The 23,187-nt window shown below is 35.8% G+C and overlaps 2 protein-coding genes across 5 annotated transcripts; one reads left to right on the forward strand and one right to left on the reverse strand.

Moving 5' to 3' along the window:
- The first annotated feature begins 9,899 nt into the window (after positions 1–9,899).
- On the forward strand, positions 9,900–10,794 carry LOC133310508 (protein SOB FIVE-LIKE 5-like). Its single transcript, XM_061511467.1, has 4 exons — positions 9,900–10,269; positions 10,378–10,451; positions 10,565–10,651; positions 10,738–10,794. Exons 1-4 carry the CDS (start codon positions 9,906–9,908, stop codon positions 10,792–10,794), a joined length of 582 nt encoding a protein of 193 aa, XP_061367451.1. The 5' UTR covers positions 9,900–9,905.
- Positions 10,795–12,795: 2,001 nt separating this feature from the next.
- LOC133309927 (WD repeat-containing protein PCN-like) lies at positions 12,796–22,083 on the reverse strand. Of its 4 annotated transcripts, none has more exons than XM_061510948.1 (12): positions 21,868–22,083; positions 21,642–21,785; positions 21,011–21,317; positions 20,851–20,914; positions 20,499–20,612; positions 20,180–20,342; positions 17,072–17,222; positions 16,416–16,712; positions 16,096–16,370; positions 15,503–15,684; positions 14,257–14,517; positions 12,796–13,251 (listed from the first exon to the last, which is right to left on the reverse strand). In XM_061510948.1, the coding sequence occupies exons 1-12, from the start codon at positions 22,027–22,029 to the stop codon at positions 12,978–12,980; spliced, it is 2,394 nt and encodes a 797-aa protein (XP_061366932.1). In that variant the 5' UTR covers positions 22,030–22,083; the 3' UTR covers positions 12,796–12,977. The 4 variants fall into 4 exon arrangements, with proteins under 4 accessions (XP_061366932.1, XP_061366993.1, XP_061366874.1 ...); XM_061511009.1 differs by having other exon boundaries at positions 16,096–16,384; positions 16,433–16,715; positions 17,060–17,222; XM_061510890.1 differs by having other exon boundaries at positions 16,096–16,712.
- Between the last annotated feature and the right edge of the window lie 1,104 nt (positions 22,084–23,187).

Genomic DNA, 23,187 nt, shown 5'->3' on the forward strand with positions numbered 1-23,187 from the left:
TATTCTAGCGGCTTGGTTGACTCATAATTCTTTCTCTGATCTAGTGAAGAGGTGCTGGGCAGGTGGTCACAATTGGAAAGCATCTAGTGAAAACTTTCGAGAGAAAGCCACATCCTGGCATAAGGATTGTTACAAGGAGGAGGAGAAGTTAAAAAATAATCTTCATTCTCGCCTCCGTGGAATTGATTATAGCTTAAGTCAACATCCTTGTCATTCTCTGGAGAGGCTGCAGAAAGAGATCTGGCAACAGTTAAATACTATTTATCTTAGAGAAGAGATTACATGGTACCAAAGATCTAGAACTGACTGGATTCGGTTTGGTGACCGTAATACTAAATTCTTTCATTCAGCAACAGTTGCCAGGCGTAGGAGGAATAGGATTGATGCCCTTCAAAATGATGTCGGGGATTGGATTGCTGACCCTTCTCTTCTCATGAGTATGGCAGTGGAATACTATGATAATTTATATAAGGAAGATATTCCTCTCCGGCCTAATTTTCCCATTAGGAACAAATTCCCAGAAATGGAAAGGAGAGTTATGATGGCTCTTGAGAGCTGCCCTAGTAGTCAAGAGATTAAAGGAGTAGTGTTCTCAATGGGGCCTTTTAAAGCGCCTGGTGTTGATGGTCTTCATAGCATATTTTTTCAAAGCCAATGGGATGTAGTGGAGAGCTCTGTTTGTAATTTCATTAAGGGAGTCTTCAATGATCCTAGTCGTATAGAAGAAGTGAATCATACTCTTCTTTGCTTGATTCCTAAACTTGAGAATCCTCATACTTTCAAGGATTTTCGTCCGATTAGCTTGTGTAATGTTATTTATAAAACGGTAACAAAAATTGTTGCTAACCGTTTAAAATTGCAGATGGACAAGCTGGTGATGCCTAATCAGTGCAGTTTTATCAGAGGTAGACAAGGTACGGATAATGTCATAATTGCTCAAGAGCTAATCCATTAAATGAGGAAAAAGAGAGGATCTAAAGGTTGGATGGCGATCAAGGTTGATCTTGAGAAAGCATACGATAGGATCAGTTGGAATTTCCTTCAGGATACCCTATATGATGTAGGGCTTCCTGAAAATTTGATAAGACTAATTATGTTGTGTGTTTCATCTTGCACTATGAATGTTCTTTGGAATGGGGCTTGTACTAAAGAATTTCGGCCAACTAGAGGCTTAAGACAAGGAGATCCTCTTTCTCCTTAGCTTTTTGTCCTCTGCATGGAAAGACTAGCCCATCTCATTTCTCAGGCAGTGGATCACAGGAGGTGGAAGCCAGTGAGGATTAAAAGGGGAGCTCCACAAATTTCCCACTTATTTTTTGCTGACGGTCTCCTTTTGTTTGCAGAAGCTTCTCAGGAGCAAGTGTTAATAATTCAACAGGCCTTACATATATTTTGTGATTCATCTGGTCAAAAAGTCAATCATAGTAAGACTAGAGTTTTCTTTTCTCAGAATGTGGGTCATACTCAAGCAAACTATCTTAGTGGGCTTCTTGGTTTTTCTTTGACTGCGGATCTTGGAAGATACTTGGGAATTCCTTTGCATCATAAGCGAGTGGGTCGGTCATCTTTCTCTTATGTTTTGGATCGAATGAATTCTAGAATTGCTGCTTGGAATCATGCCAGTCTATCTCTAGCAGGTCGTGTTACATTATCTAAAGCAGTGTTATTAGCAATCCCATCATATCCAATGCAGGTGTGTTCATTACCGCAAGTCACCTGTGAAGAGATTGATAGGAAGATTCGAAATTTTGTTTGGGGTTCATCTCCACACTCTAGACGTTCTCATCTTGTGGCCTGGAAGCAGATTTGCATGGATAAAAAAATGGAGGCCTTGGACTGCGGAGTATGAGGGAAATGAACTCAGCATTTATCATGAAGGTTGGGTTCAACCTCGTAGCTCATCCAGATGCCTTGTGGTCAAAGTTCTTACGTGCTAAGTACAATGTGGAGGCAGGCATGACACCAATTATTCATGCTCCAAACAACAGCTCCCAGCTTTGGAAGGGAATTACGCGTCATTGGAATATTATAATGGATCATAGTCGGGTGCAGTTAGGCAATGGTCAGTCCACTATGTTCTGGCTTGATAGCTGGCTGCCCGATTGTGGTCCTTTGATCTCATATGCAGATTCTCAGTTTTCTATTAGTGATACTCTTCAGAAGGTGGTGGACTACGTGGATGAATTGGGGCAATGGAAATGGAATTCTCTTCGACAATTGCTTCCAGATTCTGTGCTGCATCGATTTATGAATTTTCTTCCTCCTTCTAGTCAAGATGGCCAGGATCATTTAATTTGGAATGGAACGACAGATGGCAAGTTTACTGTTAAGTCAGCATATGCAATATTAGCCATCAAAGATACTACAATCCAACAGTTTCCTTGGGAAAGTGTTTGGAGATGGCAGGGGCCAGAAAGAATTCGCTTTTTTCTTTGGTTAATGGCAGGGGAGAAGCTGATGACTAATGTTTGCAGACTCCGCTGCCATATGGCTCTTTCAGATCTGTGTCCTAGATGTAATCAGTCTAGTGAAACTATCCTTCATACTATTCGCGACTGTCCACAATCAAAGGAAGTATGGTGCATGATAATGCCTCATATAAATCAGCGTGAATTTTTCAACCTCAACCTGCACAATTGGATCATTTCTAATTTAGACAGCTCAAAGGATTGGGGGATGGGGTCGGACTGGCCTCTTTTATTTGGAATCTTAGCCTGGAAAATTTGGAAATGTAGGAATTCTTGGGTTTTTTAAGGTGATCGCCAGAATGCTTATTCACTTATCCGTTCAGCAATTGGTTTCAGAGATAGTGTCGCTCTTGCAGCTAACCCTGTTTTTGGAGCGGGCAATCAACCAAGGAATCAAATAGAGAGATTGGTTGCTTGGTGTTGTCCTCCTGTGGATTGGGTTAAGCTTAATGTTGATGGTGCATGTGATGCTAATGGTACTAGGACTGGGTGTGGAGGAGTTTTTCGCGATGCCTCAGGAACTTGGATCGTCGGATTCTGTAAAAATTTAGGCTCAGGTACAGTTTTGCATGCTGAGTTATGGGCTTGCTTGGTTGGTTTGGAGCTAGCTTGGGATAGAGGTTTTAGGCAAGTTTGGCTCGAAGGAGATTCTCTTTCAGCTCAACAGCTCATTACAAATGGGTGCCACCATGATTACCCTGCGGCTAATTTGGTGAATCGTATTCGAAATTTGATGCAGCGAGATTGGCAGATTTATATGTCTCACATTCACCGTGAAGGAAATAGAGTAGCGGACTTTCTAGCCTCTTACTCTTATGGTTTCTCTTGGGTAATTCAGGAATTTGATTGTCCACCGTCAGGTTGTATTGATAGTCTGTATGGTGACACTATAGGTGTTCACTGGTCTAGGCTTTGTGCCTAGTTTCTTTTTGTTGTGTTTTTGTTTTAATTTCCTATTATTTCCAAAAAAAAAAAAATTGAAATTTATGATGGATTAGTGTTGTTAATGAAGTAAGGATGAGAAATAAGCATGAACATGTGTTTAAAAATTGAAAAAAAAATCCCTTGGACCATTATGTAGATTTCAGCTATTTAGTGTTAAAAGGGGTTTGATGTGCAAAAATTAAATTGTATAATTTGTGAAAGGTTATATGCATGTGAATGTGTGAAAAGAGTGGTTAAATTGAGAGTATAACGAAGAGAACTTCGTGGACCCTTTACCTATTGAATTCGGCCTATAGGGTTATTTAGGTATTGATTATGTTAAAAATTGTTTTGATGATGTGTAGAGTAAATGGATGCAAATCCCTAGCTTTTCCCTGGGTCTTGGATGCATCCTTGTGGGAGTTGTGAGGCTAGGAATTGTTAAAAAAATTGAAAAGGGTATTTTAGAAGCTTGGTTAGGTTATTCAAGGACCCTAGGTAAATGTGAAACAAGGTGGTTGCTTGTGGTACGAGTAATCATCCTTAACTAGTCTAATAAGAGAGCCTAAAGATTGTGGTCTGAACTTGTGAACTGGCATATGATTGGCATCAATGTAAAGAAATGAAAGTAAATAATAAAGTGTATGTCTTGTAATTACATGACATTGTAGTAGCATTTTATTGAGTTTTGTTTTGGATTCTTTCTCTAGGTATGCCTAAGGACCGAGAGTCTTTGGAATCCTTTGGAGCTAGATGAGTAACTTGTGTTACAAGTAAGCAAATTGGCAAAGCTTCAAGAGGTAAGCTCTATGTTTAAGGAATCTTTTCCTACTTGTGTGCTCCACCGTGGTTAGTGGACTATGGTTGGATTGTAGGATTGTATTTGATACTTTATATAGATGCATTCATATAGAGCTATATGATAATATGATATGTTTTGTTCTGATGTGATTTCTGTAATGATCTTTGGCCATTGATTATATGTGCACTGATGTCTGCTTGGGGTCCTCCCTTGGGACTGACTTTGTATACCTCTGATATGTTTCTGGTTCCGCTTGGGGTCCTCTCTTGCGAATGATTGCGTACACCTATGATAAGATATGTGTATATGTTTTGTTCAGTTATGATATCTATTATATGATGTCTTGTATACTCTGTATCTGACTTTCATGCAGGCGTGGGCCCAGGGTATGGAGAATTCTCTATAAACTTGGAGCTTATTGAGATTTTTTATCTCACTTCGTTTGGAGACATCATTTCAGGTGTTTAGATTCCCGGTGAGCCCTCACGAGGCAGGGACACGACTCGTGGCTAGAGGGGTAGCGATGGACCGAATTTTGAGTAGTTGTAGGGTACTGATGTTTTGGATTGTATTTATGTTGCTTTAGTATTTTATGATTTTGGGATCATGATGTCTGATCCATTACTTGTATATGGCCTGTATATGTCTTGTACATGTTTTCAGTTTGATGCATGTACAATTGTGCATTCAGGTATGTCTATATTATGATGTAGTATTCAGTTATATGTCTACATGTTGGTTATGCATGCTGATAGACCTTGTGGCACGGAGCCAAGTTATGTATGAGCCCATGGATGGGTATGTTATCTGTGATGGACATCTAGTATTCTGTAATTCATGGATTGTATAAACTGTTTATCATGATACTTTTAGAGTGGGATTTGTAAATCCCCAGTTGTCCAGTTTTCAGCTGTTACTCTGTCTGATTTTCGTCTCCGCTAGATGGAATGTGAACTAGAAAGAGTTATGCATTGTTATATATCATGTGAATTGGATGAAAGAAAAAAGAAAAAGTTAGCTTGTATTTTCGTAAGTTAAGTCTTCTGTTGTTTATGTTTAGTATCATATGTGTGTTAACTGAACCGGCTCAAGACGGGGATGTTATAATGCCTAAAAGGATAGGAGAACTCACTCTCTAAAGCTTTCCAAGGTGAACTAGCTTAAGTGTTTTGTTCACTAGTTCGTAAGGTTTAACTTTGATGAAGATTTCTTGACTTGAAAGTGACTAAATCAAAGTGGTGAAAAACTTGTTCTCTCCCCTCTCACTCTCGGGTTAGCTCTTGGAGAAAGAATATGAGAAGAAAATAACTCATTTTGCTTAAGTCTTAATTCATTTAAATCACTAAATGTTGACTTTGACCATTTGTTATGGAAATTACCAAATTGTCCTTCTATTTTCTTTTGTTTTTAGCTTACTTTCTAAACTTCATTCAACCTAATTAATATCATTTTCATGTCACTAAATTTCCTAAAGAAGCTTAATATAACATCATAACTAAGTTTATGCCTAATTTTGCAAAATTACAATTTGGTCCCTAAACTTTACCAAAATTATACTTTGACCCCAAATTTTTGCTAATAATTTCTTTTGGTCCTAAATGACTTGATTGGCATGTATTTAATTATCATTCATAATAAGCTCATTTACCTCTCTAAATCATGCTTAATTCCATGGTTAATCTTATAATTAAGCAATTTTCTAGTGTAGGCTATTATATGTAGTATCATTGTTATATTTTATATGTTTTTAGGGCCTGTTTAGAGCACCTGATAAAGAAGATAGGATATGATAACTTATCATATCCTATTTTTATCTCTGGTTTGGTAGGTCAATAGGATATGATTAGTTTATCCTATTGTCTCATTTTATCCTATCCAATACATGATTTCTTATCCTATGGGGGGAGCTGGGTTAGGATTCAACATGATAAGATAACAATATTGGATACTCAATATATCCCCACGTTACCCAATATATTTATATTTATTGCATTATATTTTGTTTTTTCTTTCTTCTTTCTCTTTCTACGTAATCTTATAATCAGGTGCTCATCAAACACAGGACATGATATGGGCTTATCAGCCCCATATCATATCCTACCCTTATCAGCACTATATCATATCCTATCTTGTTTACCAAACGAGCCCTTAAATCATTTGCTTCGTTAGGGTGGTCCATGGTCCTGGAGCTGACAAATAAATACATGTGCAAGGGTTGGTCGGCATTTTACCACGACCAATGTGAAGCTTCAAATTTGTTGTTTGTGGCTTCAGAATTCAGATTAACTCTTGTTTGAGAAGGACGAATTGAAGAACAAGTGAGTTTTCAATTGTCTTTTGTCACACTTCAGTGCATAGATGAATGCCAACGTATGTAAACTAGTCACTCACGAACACTAGATTTCCATGCTTCATTATTCTTCATAGCTGATAGCTCTCATTCATTAATACAAGTCCACTTAATAATTGAAATAATCATATACATGTGTAGACACCTATTCTTTTTTGGGCCATACATAGAATGTAGAATTCACAATCATTTCAACACCAACTTATGACCCTTTTGTTATAAATAATTATAAATTGAAGATGAACATTTGACTTTAATCTTTGTGATATGGACTGGATTGATTGTCCTGGGTATGAAAGAGAAAGAAAGTTGATAGTAGAAAAAAAGGAGGGAATCTCTTGCAAGACTTTGAATTCCAAGTCGGTGGTTTGGCATTGTGGCAATAAGCAATCTTTGACTTTTCCATCTGAAGGGGACCATAGTACTATAGTAGCAAAGCTTGTGCTGCTGGAAAACCCCATACTGATACAGAGGTGCTCTCTATGTCAGTTACATTATAACAAAATGAAAAGGTCCATGAGATACTTTCTTCCCCCTGTCATGCTATTATTTTATTGTCTTTTTCTTTCTTTTCAATTTTGTTTTCTTTATAAGTAACATATGCTTCATAAAATCTTCATTGGCTGAGACTTGATTGGTTTGTGTGCCTTCTTTATTTTCATCCTTTATCGTTATATTGTCACATTATTTTCAGATTATATATAAGACTTTTCTGGAATAAGCTTTAATGTAATCATTAGTTTTTTTTTTTTTTTTATCTATATTTTCCCCCTTGCACAAATTCGATAAAAATATATTTTTGGTCTTTATATATGATACTCATTTTAAATTTGACCCTTACATGAAAAAAAAAAAGTTTTGATTGAGATCGATCCAAGTGCTTAACAGAGCAGAATGCATTAGAAACCTTGCAAAGAGACACATTCTATTAAATGGGAGGGACCAATTGGAGTCAGACCAGAATCATATAGTGGCCCTATGATCTTTACATAAAGTCACATTTCATTATCAATCGACACAACAAAAAATAAAATAAAATAAAATAAACAAATGATTAGAGGTTCATTGGCTTTTTGAAATGTGGTAGGGTACCCTTTAATTGATTATTCTAAATTATTGATATTATCAAGTTTCCCATGTCAACAGAAGAATTGATTTTTACTGTTCAGTGTGTTTCATCAGCATTGCACGGTACAATAAGATTCCAAGCCTAATGTTGCCCAAATGTGACATTATTTTCCCAACTACAATCAACAGTCTCACAGATATTGAAAGAAGCGCAAAGCTTAATGGGCCCTTGACGTGTCATAAGAACTGTATGGATTTTCTACTATTCGGACGAGGTGAGCTTTTTGTCACTTGACAGCAAATTGCACATATGTGGTAGCATTTCTGTATCTGAATTGTATTCGAGTCTCTTGCATGCTCATGGTGAATCTTTTGTACTATGTCCTCTCAAAGCTTGAATGGTTCACTTTTTGCATTGAATTTCACTCGTGCGTAACATCCAATTATCTTTATTGAGGAAATTAAGTGATACTAAATTTTTGCATTAGGATAAAAATGGTAAAAATAAAAAGGAAACATCCTAGAGAACGTGGCCAATTAAAATCTGAGTCATTGCCATGACTACATAGAATTTAAGTATTAAGAAAGGGATTTGCGTTCATCATTTAACATGACTACAAAAAATTTCCGACACACAAAACATTTTGTGGGGCCCGCAGCAAAAAAAAAAAAAAAAAATTTGGCACGCAAAACGAATCTCTATAACATAACACAATCACTTTTCCTACAACATAACTCTTATAAAACCCATTAAAAAAATATTAAACTCAAATAATCAGCCGTTTTTTTTTAATAGATAGATAACACCATTGGTGTCTGATCCAACTAATCAAATCCACTACCCTTTGTGCAAAGTAAATCCTAAAATGTAATTGAATAGTTAGACCAACAACTCTTGTTCCAGCCGTATTTTTTATTGCAAGCAAAAATGCTTGTTATGAGCGTTACGTTCAAATCAGGTGCTCACTAATGGTTTCTTTCAATGAAATGTGGGTTTGTCTAGCTCTATCGGGAAACATACACTTATAGAACTTGTATTAAGAGAGAACAAACAGTTACTCAAAATAGTAATTTATGTCAAAATAACGACCAAATTAAACTAGACAATCATTTGAAATTTGTTCCACTGTTGTAATTATACTTCTAAAATGGTTTGAAATTGTAAGTTTCTCTTTAATTAACCTTTTAGTTAACTACCTCCAATAATACTCATACTTTTTTCTTTTTCTTTTTTTTGAGTCAATCCTGTTCGGCGTGGACCAGGAGATTAAGGCTTTAAACTCCTTCCAAAAAATGGTATTTGGGAGAATCAAACATATGCTTTCACCTCACCTACTCAGTTCTCGTGCGTCAATTGAGCTACCATCATTTGGTTAATACTCATACTCATTATGTCATGTAGTAGATATTATCCCACTAGAATTAGAGACATAAGGAACCCTCAAAATTATATGGGATCAGCAGAACCAAGAGCACAACAGAGAAAGCTTTACTAAGTGGTAAGTATTGGCTTGTGAAGAGCTGTTTGACCAAAACACACAGGACTATAGAGCAAATTTATCGTTGCTCTAAGGCTCGCCCTCGATTACAACCTTAAAAAAAATAAAAATGACAGACTCATTCACAGCTGAAGAAAATGGTTTGCTGGTTGTTGCAAAACAGACACAATGTTTGAGGTGAGAAAAAAGATAAGCAAAGCCATAGGAGAGGGAACAGACAGCATTAATTGTGCAGTCAACTTGCAAGCCCTGAAACCATTAATAGAAACAAGAAGCTAATCATTAAAGTATCATTAGTTGTGACTTGGCCAAATTACGATTAACTTTTTGTCCTGAAAGGACAGCACTACCTTTTGGTAAGAGTATGGTAATGCAATGCTTCCATAATCTCTCTCCCCTTATCACATCTTCTCTCTCAAAATTTTCCTAACAGACACTCTCGTACACACAAACACACGCACACACACACACACACTCACACAAGGCCAACTGGCAATATTAATTCATTCGCATAAAGATAAAATAAGAGGGCGAAAGGATTGTGCTAAAGGACAGACACAGTTTAGAATTCTAGTGCAATTCCTCTCTCTCTCTCTCTCTCTTTGTTTGTTAATGATTTTTTTTTCTCCTTTTTCTCCTCTTCTTACTTATGTTGAGAAGATCTACATAAGAAGTACAAGGGGTAAGAGTAGGTCCTTTACCACTCTATGATCTTTCACTTGATCACCATTATTGAGAATCTATATAAGAACATCAACCTTGGTACTTAATTACTAGAAGAAAAAAAGGGTTGAATGGATATATCAGCTTCACAATACAGTAATGCTAGTGAATCAGGTTGGACCCATTACTTGGACCAATCCTCTCTTTCTGAAAATTACTTCCAGAGGAAGGGTGGGATTGTAGACTATGAAGGAAAGGAAGCAAGAATGGAGGAGCCTGAGGAAGATTTATCAATGGTCTCTGATGCTTCTTCTGGACCTCCACATTATGATAATGAATACTATTGTGAGAATTGGTATCCTTGCCTACCTTCTACACCCCAGTACACCAAAGAATCCCAAAAGAAGGAAAAGGTTAAAGAATATGGCAGATGTAAACAGGCTTCACCTCTTGATGACACTGCTAGTTCTCCTCTTTTCAGCTGTCCCAAGGAGAGTCACAAGGTTAATGTCATTGACATAATATGTGCATATAGTTTCTACTTAGCAGCAAAAAATAAAATAAAATTGTTAATAGGTTCTTTTGTTGTTCAACAGAAGCAAGAGAGCTTCTCAGGGAATGGAGCAGTGGAGAATGCATTGGATTTTTCTCAGTGTGTATCTGCAACAAGAATAAAGGTACAACTCTATCTCTATTGGTGGTTCTTTCTTTAATCATTGCATTATGATTATCAGCCACTTGCATTGCACATTTTATTGTGTTGAGCTGAATTTGACTTGAGTTTCTGCAGAGAAAAACCAAATTCCAGAAGCACTTCAGTTTCTTTGAGCGCTCTCTTGGTGGAAAACTAGCTTCAGAGGAACCAGGTGATCCAATTGTCTTGAATATTATTCTGCTTTTGTTTCCCAGAAAAGACTTCAAAAGGAAATATACTAACAAGTGTTTTGTATATCTCATAATTAGGTGGTTTCGATGAAGAAAAAAGGAAATGAACGATTTTGCGGTGGTTATGGTAACTGATGCTGCATTATTGTTGAAAGAGTCTAGACCAGAGGATGTCAAAGGAGAGAAACTATTCAATGTTTGTCAAAAGGAACTCCTTTCTTTTTATTTTACTCTTTTCTTTTTCTTTTTTTCAAAGTATTAAAGAAAAGAAAAAAGCTCTTATGATGTAATTTCACTCTTTTTTGTTTTTTAATCTGAACCTATGCTCTACTACTGCCAATGCTGTTGGGAACAACCTAAGAGAATATAATGAAGTGAATAAGGTTTCTGTCTTGCATTTTCTTTTGTTGTTATCAGTGGCAGGCATCTCTGGGACCTTCCACGAACCACGGTCATTAGATAGTGTTCATCCTTTTTCTCAAGTAATAAAACACAAAACTGAATTAACTAATTCACCACTCACCACCACACTCACTACCACAAAGCATATAAATCAAATCCAAAGGCATAGTAATGAGTACTGACCCCACTTTATAGAGTTGAGCCCCAGCCAGCCTAGCTCACAACCACTTTGGGTGGGGTTAATATGGTAAGGTAAGGCGCTTGCACCCAAAATAGACAAATATACAAATGAAACCAAAAGCCAAGCTTCATTTTCAGCCTAAAGGAGCAGCCCCACCTGCTTCTGATTGCTACCCACTTCAAATGTGATCCATTCATAACACTAGGTACAATTATTGAATATTTGTTTTAGTAGGATATCCAACAAAATCTTTTATATCAAAGTTTTTATATCCTCAGACTCCAACCAACTGCATGGATTTATTAGAAAAGAACATAGAGATATTTGGAAACGGACAACACCCCAGCTTTCACTAATCATTCCTACTTTCTTGCCATCTCTACGGTTGACGTTTGGAAGTTACATATGGTGTTAGGCACGTATTCATTGTAATATTGGAAGACATAAAGATTCAGAATGGAAACATAAAAACATTGCATTGCAAGATATAAGAATAAGGAAATGCAAGTTGGTTTAAGATCCTCCCAAAGGCGATTCTTAAATCTAGAAAGTTTCTTAATTACGAGGAAAAGTACATAAAAACTAAGCAATTTTTATTCATGCAACATTAGTATGTTAAAACTAAGCAATTTTTTTTAAACAACTATACGATCTACCATTAGTTAAGTCATAACATAAGAAAATACTTCTCATATAATAAGAAAAGTGAAGATACTTCTCATACAATAAGAAAAGTGTTTAACCATGTGTGGGATAGATTTGTACAATATTCATGTTTCAAACCCACAAACTCGTAAAAAAATGTGTCATAAAAATATAAAAATCAATAATAAATCTTCAGTTATCAATTTAAATTTTTAAGTTGAATTAATTGTAGAAGATGTGTCAGAAAAATATAAAAATCAATAATGAATCTTCAGTTACCAGTTTAAATTTTTAAGTTAAAATAATTCTTAGCATGACCGTATTATATTCATTATTATTATTATACAAAAGCTATATTGGTGAATATAAATATAGGGGCAGGATCATCTTACACCGGTGTAAGAATAATAAATCTTACACCAAATCTTAATCATTGATTTTCTACATCTAACGGTTAAGATTTATTAGATCTCACTCATTAATTAATTTTTAATTCTCAATAAATCTCAACCATTGGATGCACGAAAATCAACGGTTAAGATTTAGTGTAAGATTTATTATTCTTACACCGGTATAAGTTGATCCTATCCCATTATATAAAACACATTTAGTCACCCCTTTCAGAAATGAGGAAAGCTTTCTTTTCTTTAAAAATATTAAGAGTGAGTGTGCCTACAATATTAATTTTTAAGCAAAATAAATGAAATTCAAAAAAAGCAAATCTGAGAGAAAATTAATAATCAATAAAAGGCTTTAATTTTCTCAGTTGTTGCATAAAAACTATCGAAAAACCACAACATGCCCCATATATATATAGACACAAAAACAAGATTCATTTGCTTTCGACAAGTAAATTTCACAACAGATGCTACTACGTCAAGCATGAGACAAAGTTGGCGAAAGCATTATGGATAAAATTATGGAACTACTTGAGGCTTTAAAAAAAATTGGAGTATATCACTAATGGAACAAAATTGATTATGATAACAAATACATGATTCTGGATCCCAGCCATGGAGAGACAAAGTGAAACAAAGGACTCTTATCCCCACCATGCAACCCCTCAAGCTGAGAATAATTCTTAGGCAGCTTATGTCCCGAAAATATGTCGGTGGACTGGTGGGGCTTCTAAATTTCTGACCACTTCAAGCCAGGGTTTGTCTATCATTAAGAAGGAATTTTTTGAAATATGGGCTAAAAATAAAACAGGATTATCTAACGGCGAAACTGCAAAATTCTTCCCATATTCAGTCCTCTTCTTAACATTAAAATTTTGTAAATTCCTGGCCATTGAATCTTGAGTTTTTAGCATACCACTATCATCTTGCTCCACAGGCAACCCAAAGTCAATCAAGCACATTGCCCTGAAGATAGAACAAATTCGGAACATGAGAAATAAACATCATAAATTTAGAGCCTGTTTAGATCCTCTCTTTTTTAAGCTAGAAATTACTTATAAGTTAAAACTAAAAAAAAAGCTTAAAAAAAAGCTTAAAAAAAAAAAACTAAAAGCTGCTTGGTAATTACATAACAATTTTAGCTTAGAAGTTACTTAAAAGCACATATTTCAAGAAAATTATCTTTCTCTCTATCTTTGTAACTCTTCATTTTAAAAAAGAAAGCACACAATTCAAGAAAAGCAGATAGGAGCTTTTAGCTTTCAGCTTTTTTCTTCATTATAGAAAAGAGTTTTTCATTATAAATTTTTTTTCCAAAACCTGTTTGGCCTAGCTTATGCTTATAAGTAGCTTCTAGCTTAAAAAAAAAGAGGATCCAAACAGACTCTTAATATTTTCATAGCTTCTATTTCGGAGCAGGAATGGTTAAAATCACAACTCTACAACCCATTGATGTAGAAGGGTTGATTATAAGTGTATCACAAAAACTAACAGATTGTGAAAGATACTTGGAAAAACAAAAAAACGGTTGTAGAAGCAATTATAAGTGCTGCAATGCATACAAATATGTGCATCATGGATTTTCCTATGCAGAAAGAAATTCCTCAAACCAGATATGTCTAAAGCCCCCAAATAAGAAATTTTAATAAGAATCAAAAAGTAATTAAACAAATCACTAGTTTCGAATAAATAAACCATAAGTCTCACCAAAAAAATAAAGTTGCATATTGCATGTTTATCATCTCTTTGCAAAGGAAATTACTTTCTCCAAAAATAAAATACTAAGGTCACGGAAAAGGATTTCTCTCATCCCTACTCTCACAAGTCCGGATTTTATGGGTAATGGTTTTTTTATGACATGTACTCCTCTCATTTAATTTCTGATCATTTCACCCATGCATAATGTTACCTTTATTATTTTTATAAAAAAAGTTACCTTTATTATTTTTATTAAAAAAATAAAAAGTATACCTGGAACTATAAACAACAACCGAAGATGAATTTGCAGAAGGAGGGAATGAAAGCCCTATAACTTCACCGGGAAATTCCTGGTATCTCCTGGGGAGAACAAAAGTGTGCCGCATTGACCATTCTCCCAACTGTTTGGCCTCTACATCAAATGCATACACTTGATTTGATGAAGTTGTAGCTATCAGTACATTGCTGTTCTGTGGCGGAAATCCACCAGCTGTGACAGAGGCACCTCCTAATCTTGAAATGAACCAGTGTTGCCTATTACACAAAAAAGTTTATTTTATAAAATAAGATTACTTAATACAAATATCAAATAATTCATGCAATCACCCCACCTCCCAGAATGAAAAGGCATGAGGGGGGAAGGATAATAAGGGATCCCTAGGTATTACCTGTTATGACTGGAAATGGCTAAGAAGGTATTACCCCATATTCTAGAAGGAATATGCCTAAGTAGCAACTAGGGGTGGTTAAAAGCTTTGATTAGGAGGCAAGGGCAGTTACTAACTGCTGTAGTGACCGTTAGAGGGGTCAGTTAGGGGCTTATACAATTAGAGGCTTGGAGAAGTTTTGAGAGAAGTATGTAAGGGACTCTCTCTGTGTAGAGAGGCAGGCTGGAGTATTGTGTATTTGTGTTGCAAACTGAGATATTATTTGAGAAGAGCTATGCTCTTGTATTATTTCATCAATAAACTTCATCTTTTCTATCTTATTCATATTTCTCTCACCTTTTCCCAACTCCATTACTGTAAATCTATCTTCACAATGAGAAAATCTCAAGTTTACAACACAACAATCAAGCCTGCAACTCTACAAAAGAGTCACTTACATACATCTCAAGACTTCTCCTCTAAGCCTCTAACCATATAACACCCTAAGTGATCCTCTAACTGTCTAGAGCAGCTACTAACTGCTCTCGCTCTTAACCACTCCTAGCTGCTACTTAGACATACTCCTTTGGGAATAAGCCCTCCAAACCAATTCCCGTGACATTACCAGTTAAATTAATAATCTTGTACCAACAGACAACTTGATACTGTAACCTACCACTAAGCAAAAAAGATCAACAAAAGCGCAATTGAAGTCTCAATTGAATTTTTGTGCCTCCCTAAAAGTTTGCCTTTTATTTTCAATTTTCATGAGCAATAAATGGATGTCCTAGCTACCTACAGCAAAGTAACTACAATAATAGGCCTCCTAATTTTAAAAAGAAAAATGAAGTTAAGCAAATTAGAGACAACACCTTAGTGTCTCCAAGTTAAAAACATATATATCCCCAAAGCAGTTCACGGCTGCCAACCACTGCCTATCAGAACTAGTAAACAATCTTGTTATGGGAGGTTCAGTTGGTGGTAATTCCTCATCTTGCAACTCACGACAGGGTGTAAAAGTATGCACTAGTTCTGAGCTGGCGATATCCACAACCTATAGCATTCAAAAGCAAATAGAATCAATAAAACAAACTAAATAGATTTTTAATCCAAAGATAATAATATTTTAACCAACCCTTTCATTTTAACCAAAAGAAAATTTTAGAAGTTGATTATACAAACTAATTTGGAATTAAGCCAAGCTTAATGGCTTTTAAACAGTCTTCTAGTATTCAAGTATCAAAATTTACCAAGTTTCAGTGATACAGGAGGTCAAGAATAGCATGCAGCTAATGATGCACAGCATGATTATCATAAATTATGGAGCAAAGTAATACATAAGTCTAGAAACTCTTGGGGAAACAATAAAAAAGAGAGGCTTAAAGTGTACTCAAAAACCTATTATAAGAAGTGTGCAAAAACACAATTTTAACCATAATGGAGATGAAGTATATTGCTAACTTACATATATCCTTCTATCATGCCCAGCTATTATCAACCAAGAGGAGTCATGAGTAAAAACCATAGAATGGGCAAATGGTAATCTCTGGGGAAGTTTCCTTTTACTAACACTCCATGTTATTTTTCCAACTTCACACCTCTTCAATTCAAAAAGACTAGGCTTGACATGATCAGAGTAACCAAAAAGAACCCCTGAATTAGAAATGGCGCTGCAAATTATCTTCCGAGATGCCTTACTCTTGACTCGGGCAAGAATTTCTGTCTTTGCAAAGCCTCCAGCTGTGTTAACATTTCTTTTTTCCTTTTTTAGTATATATGATGTGCGAACATTTCTGGGATGCAGCAAATGAACATCTAACCAATGCGAAGACTGGACTAAAAGCATTGATGATTGATCGAATGCAGTATTCAGCACTAGTTGAATGGGTGTTCTTTGAGGCGCAGGACAGATATCATGAGGAGAAAACTTAGTGAATTCTTTCACAGGGTAAGCAAAGAGTTTTGTGTCATCTCCAGCTGAGATAAGCATGGGGACCCCCAAATGGGCCCATTTATGGTAACTAAATTCAATGGGCTTTTCTTCACGTCGAGCTCTTTTAATCTTCTCATCTGGCAAAGTATCTGCTAAACAGAAGTGCATGGCTAAGAAAAAGAAACGGAAAATGCATTCATAGCAACTAAAGATACTGCCCATTTGGATAAGCTTTTCTACAGCAAAGACATGCTTTTTCTGCATTGAAAATAACTTTTGGTATGCTACAAGATTGGCCTGAAAATAGCACCAAAAACCATTTATATTTTTCTCTTAAAAAAACTAAAACTAAAACTCAAAAAAAGAAAAAATTAACTGTTGTAAAAATGCTCTCCTAACAGCTAAAGCACTTTCAGATTTTGAAAAATAAGCTCATCCAAACATGCTTATGCAATTTTCACAAAATAAATAACAAAAACTTTCTCAATAATATAACTTTCAATCAGACCTTCTTGACTTATCGGTACAGCAACAGTCAAGGCCCTGACATCATGTGTATGAGCCCTTACATAATGAACGTAGATCCATCTCCTCACCATTGTCGAAGAATTGATACCATCAGATGAGTCGGACTGACTAGAGAGCTTATACAGAATAACCTTCAAACAAAATAAACTAAACCAACATTATTATAATGCATTTGGTTTGGTCAACAGCCTTACTATGGGAGAACACCTTATTGGAAAGAAGGGCGGCAGGTTAATTTAATGAATACAAAATAACAACACCACAATACATTGACTCATGCATAACACATAATGACAATCTTCTTAAGAATATATAAAAGCAGAACTCAATAAATGTGATACAATTCTATGTCAGATATGATAGACATGGGACCTCCACCAAGATCAATTCAAGATAGAGAGCCACAATCACATTAGAAACATAGGGAAGACACAGCATGCGTAACATTATATTTTAATAAAGGTACAGGAAACAAATCAGAATGCAAAAACTATATATGTTGCCAGCAAAAAACTTCAGTAATTTTCCATTATATGCCTCCAAGGCACTAGAAAACACTTTGGGCTTTATTCTCGTTGCACTATCTAACAGTTACATAAAAGTTTGAGTTAGGGAGGAAAACAAAGGATAAGGTTGGAGATGGCAGATCTCACTCTTTCATAACATGTCAAAGTTATAAGTTTTTTACTTTTTTTTGCCTTAGTGAGTTACTGCTTTCGATAGTTACTGTATCACTGTTCAGTTGCATGATTCCGTTTGATTGTTACTTTTCTGTTTGATAGTTGTAACAGACTACTACTGGCTGAGTCACTAGACTAAAACTCTATACACATACAGTTATCTTTTGTATCAGAATCATTAATAACATTACAGACTTTTGCTCAGAGCTTTTCTCTCTCTTCTTCGTCTTCGGCACTTTCCTTCATTTTTTCCCATTTTCTTGAAGAGAGAATCAAGTAATATATATGCTTAAATCTTTAAAAAAAATTCTTGTTTGGTAATTGCACACAAAATGTACTTAATTCAAAGCTACCCTATTTAACATGCTCATCCGATCCACCTGTTAAAACAGCCTCGCTCAATAATGTTATTGCATCACTTCTAGTCCCCACATAGCTCAAACTCCAAGAATAAATCAAAGAATGGAGTTTAAGACACTTCCAAAAATGTTGCAACATTGCTTTGCTCACAACAAAACCAGCCAATCCACATGAGTATAACCTTTAATATTTCACGTATTGGTCAGTCATTACAAATGATAAGAGTATCAATCATGCCAAACTCAATACTTGCTCACTCAACTCATGGTAAAAATTACTCTTAAACGTTTTTAACCATCTCCTAACAGAACCTAAATGTACAAATTTATTTTTCACTGGTTTCGACTTTTATGACAAAATAAACAACCAAGCATTAACCCAAAGATCATACCTGTCTTCTTTAATTCTTGGAGAAAAGTGTTGGAATCCTTCACACGAATTCTCCTAACCATCCATCCTATCTAACAGTAGAATTACCTCTCTAGTAGTCCATTTTAACCATATCTTTTTTTTTTGTCACTTCTACTTCAACTTGCGATTTTTGGTTTCCCACTTATTCTCAATCATTGTTCTAATTAAACACTTTAATTCCATCACTCTTTGAAACATGATATTAGTATATGGACATTACCGACATCAAAACCATCGTACACATTCCCATGAGACAACACTTCAGGCATATCAATCCAAAGAAAAAAGTATGCAAAGCAAATTATACAAAGTTACTGTTTGAACATGAACATGACTAATAAGTTGATAGGGCTCAACTTCATAAAGCCCAATATGGCAAAGTAAATGTCAGGGACCGTAATAGGGGTAAATGGACCAAGAAGAATATTACTGATGCTATGTTGTCACATTCCATTGAGCATGCTGAGTCAGCTGATTTGTTACAAAAGTTTGTTACTCATGCAGCGCCTGACGGTGTTATAGGGGAGTCGTGAACGAGAGTAACGGCACCTTGGAGGTCATTGGGATTGCTGATGCAAAGTGGGAGATTTCAGGGCATCTCGAAGGACCCTGAAGCTTTATCATTTTCTGTTAATTTTCCTTTATTTCTCTTCTGCAAATTCTGAGCTATAGCAGCACTATAGCATGTAGCTCGATTTAATCTTGTTGAACCTTGTTAAATTCACTGGAATGAAACTTTTATAGAAGCATTATTCTGGGAAATCTGTTGTTATTAGTTTAGTTCCTATCATAAGTACTAGTACTTAACCTCAAAAATATAGGTAATTATGTGAGATATCAGCCGATAAATGCATGACATAACTAATGTTAAAAAAACATATTGTGTTTCGATCCAATTGTAAGGTATGGGATTTTGAGTCCCACAACGGAAACATAAAGATCTGGTGCAGAGTTATATGGACTTTGGGCTCTCCTACCTTACAAGCTAGCTTTTAAGGTAAAGCTCTCCCAAGGTTCGTATGAACCAGAACCTCTCTAAGTGTTCTAGAGAGTAGTTACTCCGTAGTAGGCTGTTGCAATTCTGTAATCACCTAACTGTGATGTTTTTCTTTCCATTCTGTAATTAACCCTTGAGAATACATTGTGAAATCATCCAGGTTGGATCTAAGTTGGGGTCCAATCTTATTAATACAAGTTTCTTCCTTAAATTCTTGTTCCCAATTAACTCTGATACCTATTAATTGGTATCAGAGCTTCCACTATGTCTCCCAGTTGCAATTGAGTGGCGCGAATGGCGATGCTAGCATTGCAGTATTCACCCAGGGCTAGTAAAACAACTAGCACAAAGCCAAGCCTCGTCGGTGTCGGGGATGTGGAGTGTGGTGGGATGTTACGATCCAGTTGTAAGGTATGGGACTTGGAGTCCAACATCAGATATAAGATTCTGGCGTGGGGTTTATATGGACTTTGGGCTCTCCTACCTTACAAGCTAGCTTTTGGGGTGAAGCTCTCCCAAGGTTCATACCATATTGCCAAACAACTAACAAAGTTTTGTAACACTGGAATGCTACAAGAAAAATCATTGACAGCCCATTGCAATGGTTTCATAAGAATTCACAAATTATGCAACTCCATACCTTGCCATCAGAACCAGCAGAAAACACCCTATCATGACTAGGAGATGCTGCCAGAGCATTTACATCTCCCTTGTGTAAAGAATGTGCTTGTAAGAGAGTTCCATGTTTGCTGTCCCAAAACTGGACGCTACCACTACTGTCGGCACTAACAAGAGTCCCAGACCTACATAACAACTAACCAATCAGTAACGAAGGTTAGGAAATAGGGAGAAAGAACTCCAATACCAAAATTATACCAATACAGTGAATATGAACTGAAGAAGTATTCATATTAGTTAATTTCAAAGACAGTTCAACAAAAAGATGCCTTTACGTTCACCTTAAGGACAGTAATGACCATATACAAAGTTCCTGTCCACTTCCCAAACCTCCAAGTCCAGCTGTAATCCTATAGATTTCATTACCCAATACAGCATCCCAGCATCGTATTAACCTGTGAGGAGACAGAAGAAGAAACATGTGTATGCATATTTAACTAAGTAATGAGAACCATTAAAAAAAAGCTGGATTATCCCGCTGGATCTGCTTAAAATTTTGCACAATTAAGCATACATACTTGGATTCTAGCGCGAGAAAATAGGTGAAATATTCCTAGTAACTTTAAAAGTGAAACAAGATGAAGTCATAAAATGATCGTTTATCAATCATGTTTATCAATCATCTATACGTACCCATCACTACTTCCTGAATATATAAAGTTGGAATCTGTACTCCAAGTCACACTTAAAACTCGACCTGAGAACAATACCATAAAACATTCTCTTAATAAGAATCAAGCATAACATAAAGAAAACCTGCAGCAAGAAAAACGATTCAAGGAAAAAGTCTCACCTTTGACCCGAGGCAAGGATTTTACATATATAAATTCATCCGTGTCAGAGATAGCATAAATTCTCACACATCCGTCATCCAAACCAATTGCTACACGTGGATACTCATTAACAGATTGCTTGAGAGGATCTGGTGAATCAGAATCTTCAGCACTCTCACTTGTCTCGCCGTGCTCATCAGATTTGTTGAATTTACTTGCATATCCGTTCCCCAAATGATCACCATTCATTACATCATTTATTACGAAACTTTTAGGCGGCGTCACAGCCATTTGCCAGATTGACACACCATCTGAATCTAGCACAGTCTGTAAAAGCGTATCGAATTAGGCAAGACATATAACAAACACACGAGCAACAACGGTCAAAACAATTAAAAATAAAAGCACTGCTCATTTAAGAGCACTTTTTCAACAACCTAATAAATATTACACTAAAGAGGAACTGAAAGACATTCAGCAGTACCAGACAAGAACTATAACTAACTGTCCTAATAATAGCAGTGTCTCCAATTTCGTGTTTCTAATAGTATTAACATCCATTCCACACCAAAAACAAAAAAAAAACACTCGATTTATAAACGGTGAGGTCCAAATGCAAAACCTTAGAAAGCAAAGGGAAGAATATAATACCGTCTGTTTCAAGTGGAAAAGATCCCATCTAGAAATGGAGCCATCTATGTTGGAAGAAAATAAGCGACCACATGGCATTTCAATGGAGCCACCAGGGCACCAAATAAGTGACGATACTCTTTTGTTAGGGTCTCCATGAATAGTCTGCGAACGCCAAAAAACAATGTATCAGATTACTCTAGTAAATAACAAGTTAGAGGAGAGAGAAAAAGAGAAGCTCTTATACCAGTTGACAGTGCCAACCGATGGAGCCCGGAGAGACGAGCCAGAGTTCTAGTGAGCCATCTTGGCGAGCTGCGGCAACACGCAAGCCATCAACGCTGTTGGCTAGAGCTATTACAGGTGAAGGTTTCCATTCTATGGAGCTAATCTTGTAAAGTTCACCCATCTCGTTACACAGGAAGAGGAGGAGGCATCAACGTGAGGGCATTCGGTGGGGAAAGAGAATAATAGGGTTACTGAGTATCATCACAAGGGTGTCATTGTTAGGTTAGAGGTTTAAGCGCGGAGTTTCATGGATACCTGTAAAGTCTCTGGGCTTTGTATTCAATGGCCCATGACATTTTTTTTTTTGTTGGGTTGATTTTTATAACAAGCAAAACCCATAAAATAAAATCGGTTCATAAGGCAGCAAATTCCTATGAATGTGTACACACAAGTATAACATTTTTCAGTTTGATTTCACTCATCCTTTTTTTTTTTTTTTTTGATAACAATTTCACTCATCCTTTAGTTGTGATTCACTCGGTTAATTACTTGCTATGCACTACAACATTAAAGAAGAATTTAACTCTTAGAATTTTTGAATATTCAAACATATTAAATACTATATAGCAAATGAATTCAGGGGATGTATAGGATTTAGATTTTAAAGGATTTTAATCGATTATTTTTGGACCAAAAAATCTATTAGTATTTAATTAGGATTCTAAATGATTGAAAAAAGTCACGTGGTATTCGATTAGAATTTAAAATATTATTTTAGAATCTATCTAAATCCATTAATAATGATACATATTAAAAATCCTAATATTCTTCGTGTTTGGCAATAATACATATTAAAAATCCTAATAATTCAGTGACAAACTCTATCAAATATATATGAGTTTTATAAGAGTTATGTTGTAAGAAAATAATTGTGTAATGTTATAGAGATTCGTTTTGCGTGCCTTAATTTTTTTAATTTTTTTTGCTTTAAAAAATACGGGCCTCACAAAATGTTGTGTGTGTAGGAAACTTTTTTATGTCATGTGACATGATAGATACAAATCCCTATATATATATATATATATATATATATAAGAGCACATACATATTTAATGAGCATCGTTTGAAATTTGTATATGTATCTTATCTCAATTAGACACAACAATATATGTGCTCTATCAGAATAATAGGATTATTGAATAGCATCACAAGGCGGCCATTGTTAGGTTAGCTCTGAGGTATAAGTGCGGAGTTTCATGGATCCCTATAAAGTCTGGGCTTTGATTCAATGGTCCATGACATGTTTTTTTGTTTTGGTTGGGTTGATTTTTTGAACAAA

This window comes from Gastrolobium bilobum, unplaced genomic scaffold, assembly GCF_033153095.1.
Source record: "Gastrolobium bilobum isolate Gb01-03AN ecotype WA unplaced genomic scaffold, APGP_CSIRO_Gbil_v1 utg39686, whole genome shotgun sequence".
Taxonomy (NCBI): domain Eukaryota; kingdom Viridiplantae; phylum Streptophyta; class Magnoliopsida; order Fabales; family Fabaceae; genus Gastrolobium; species Gastrolobium bilobum.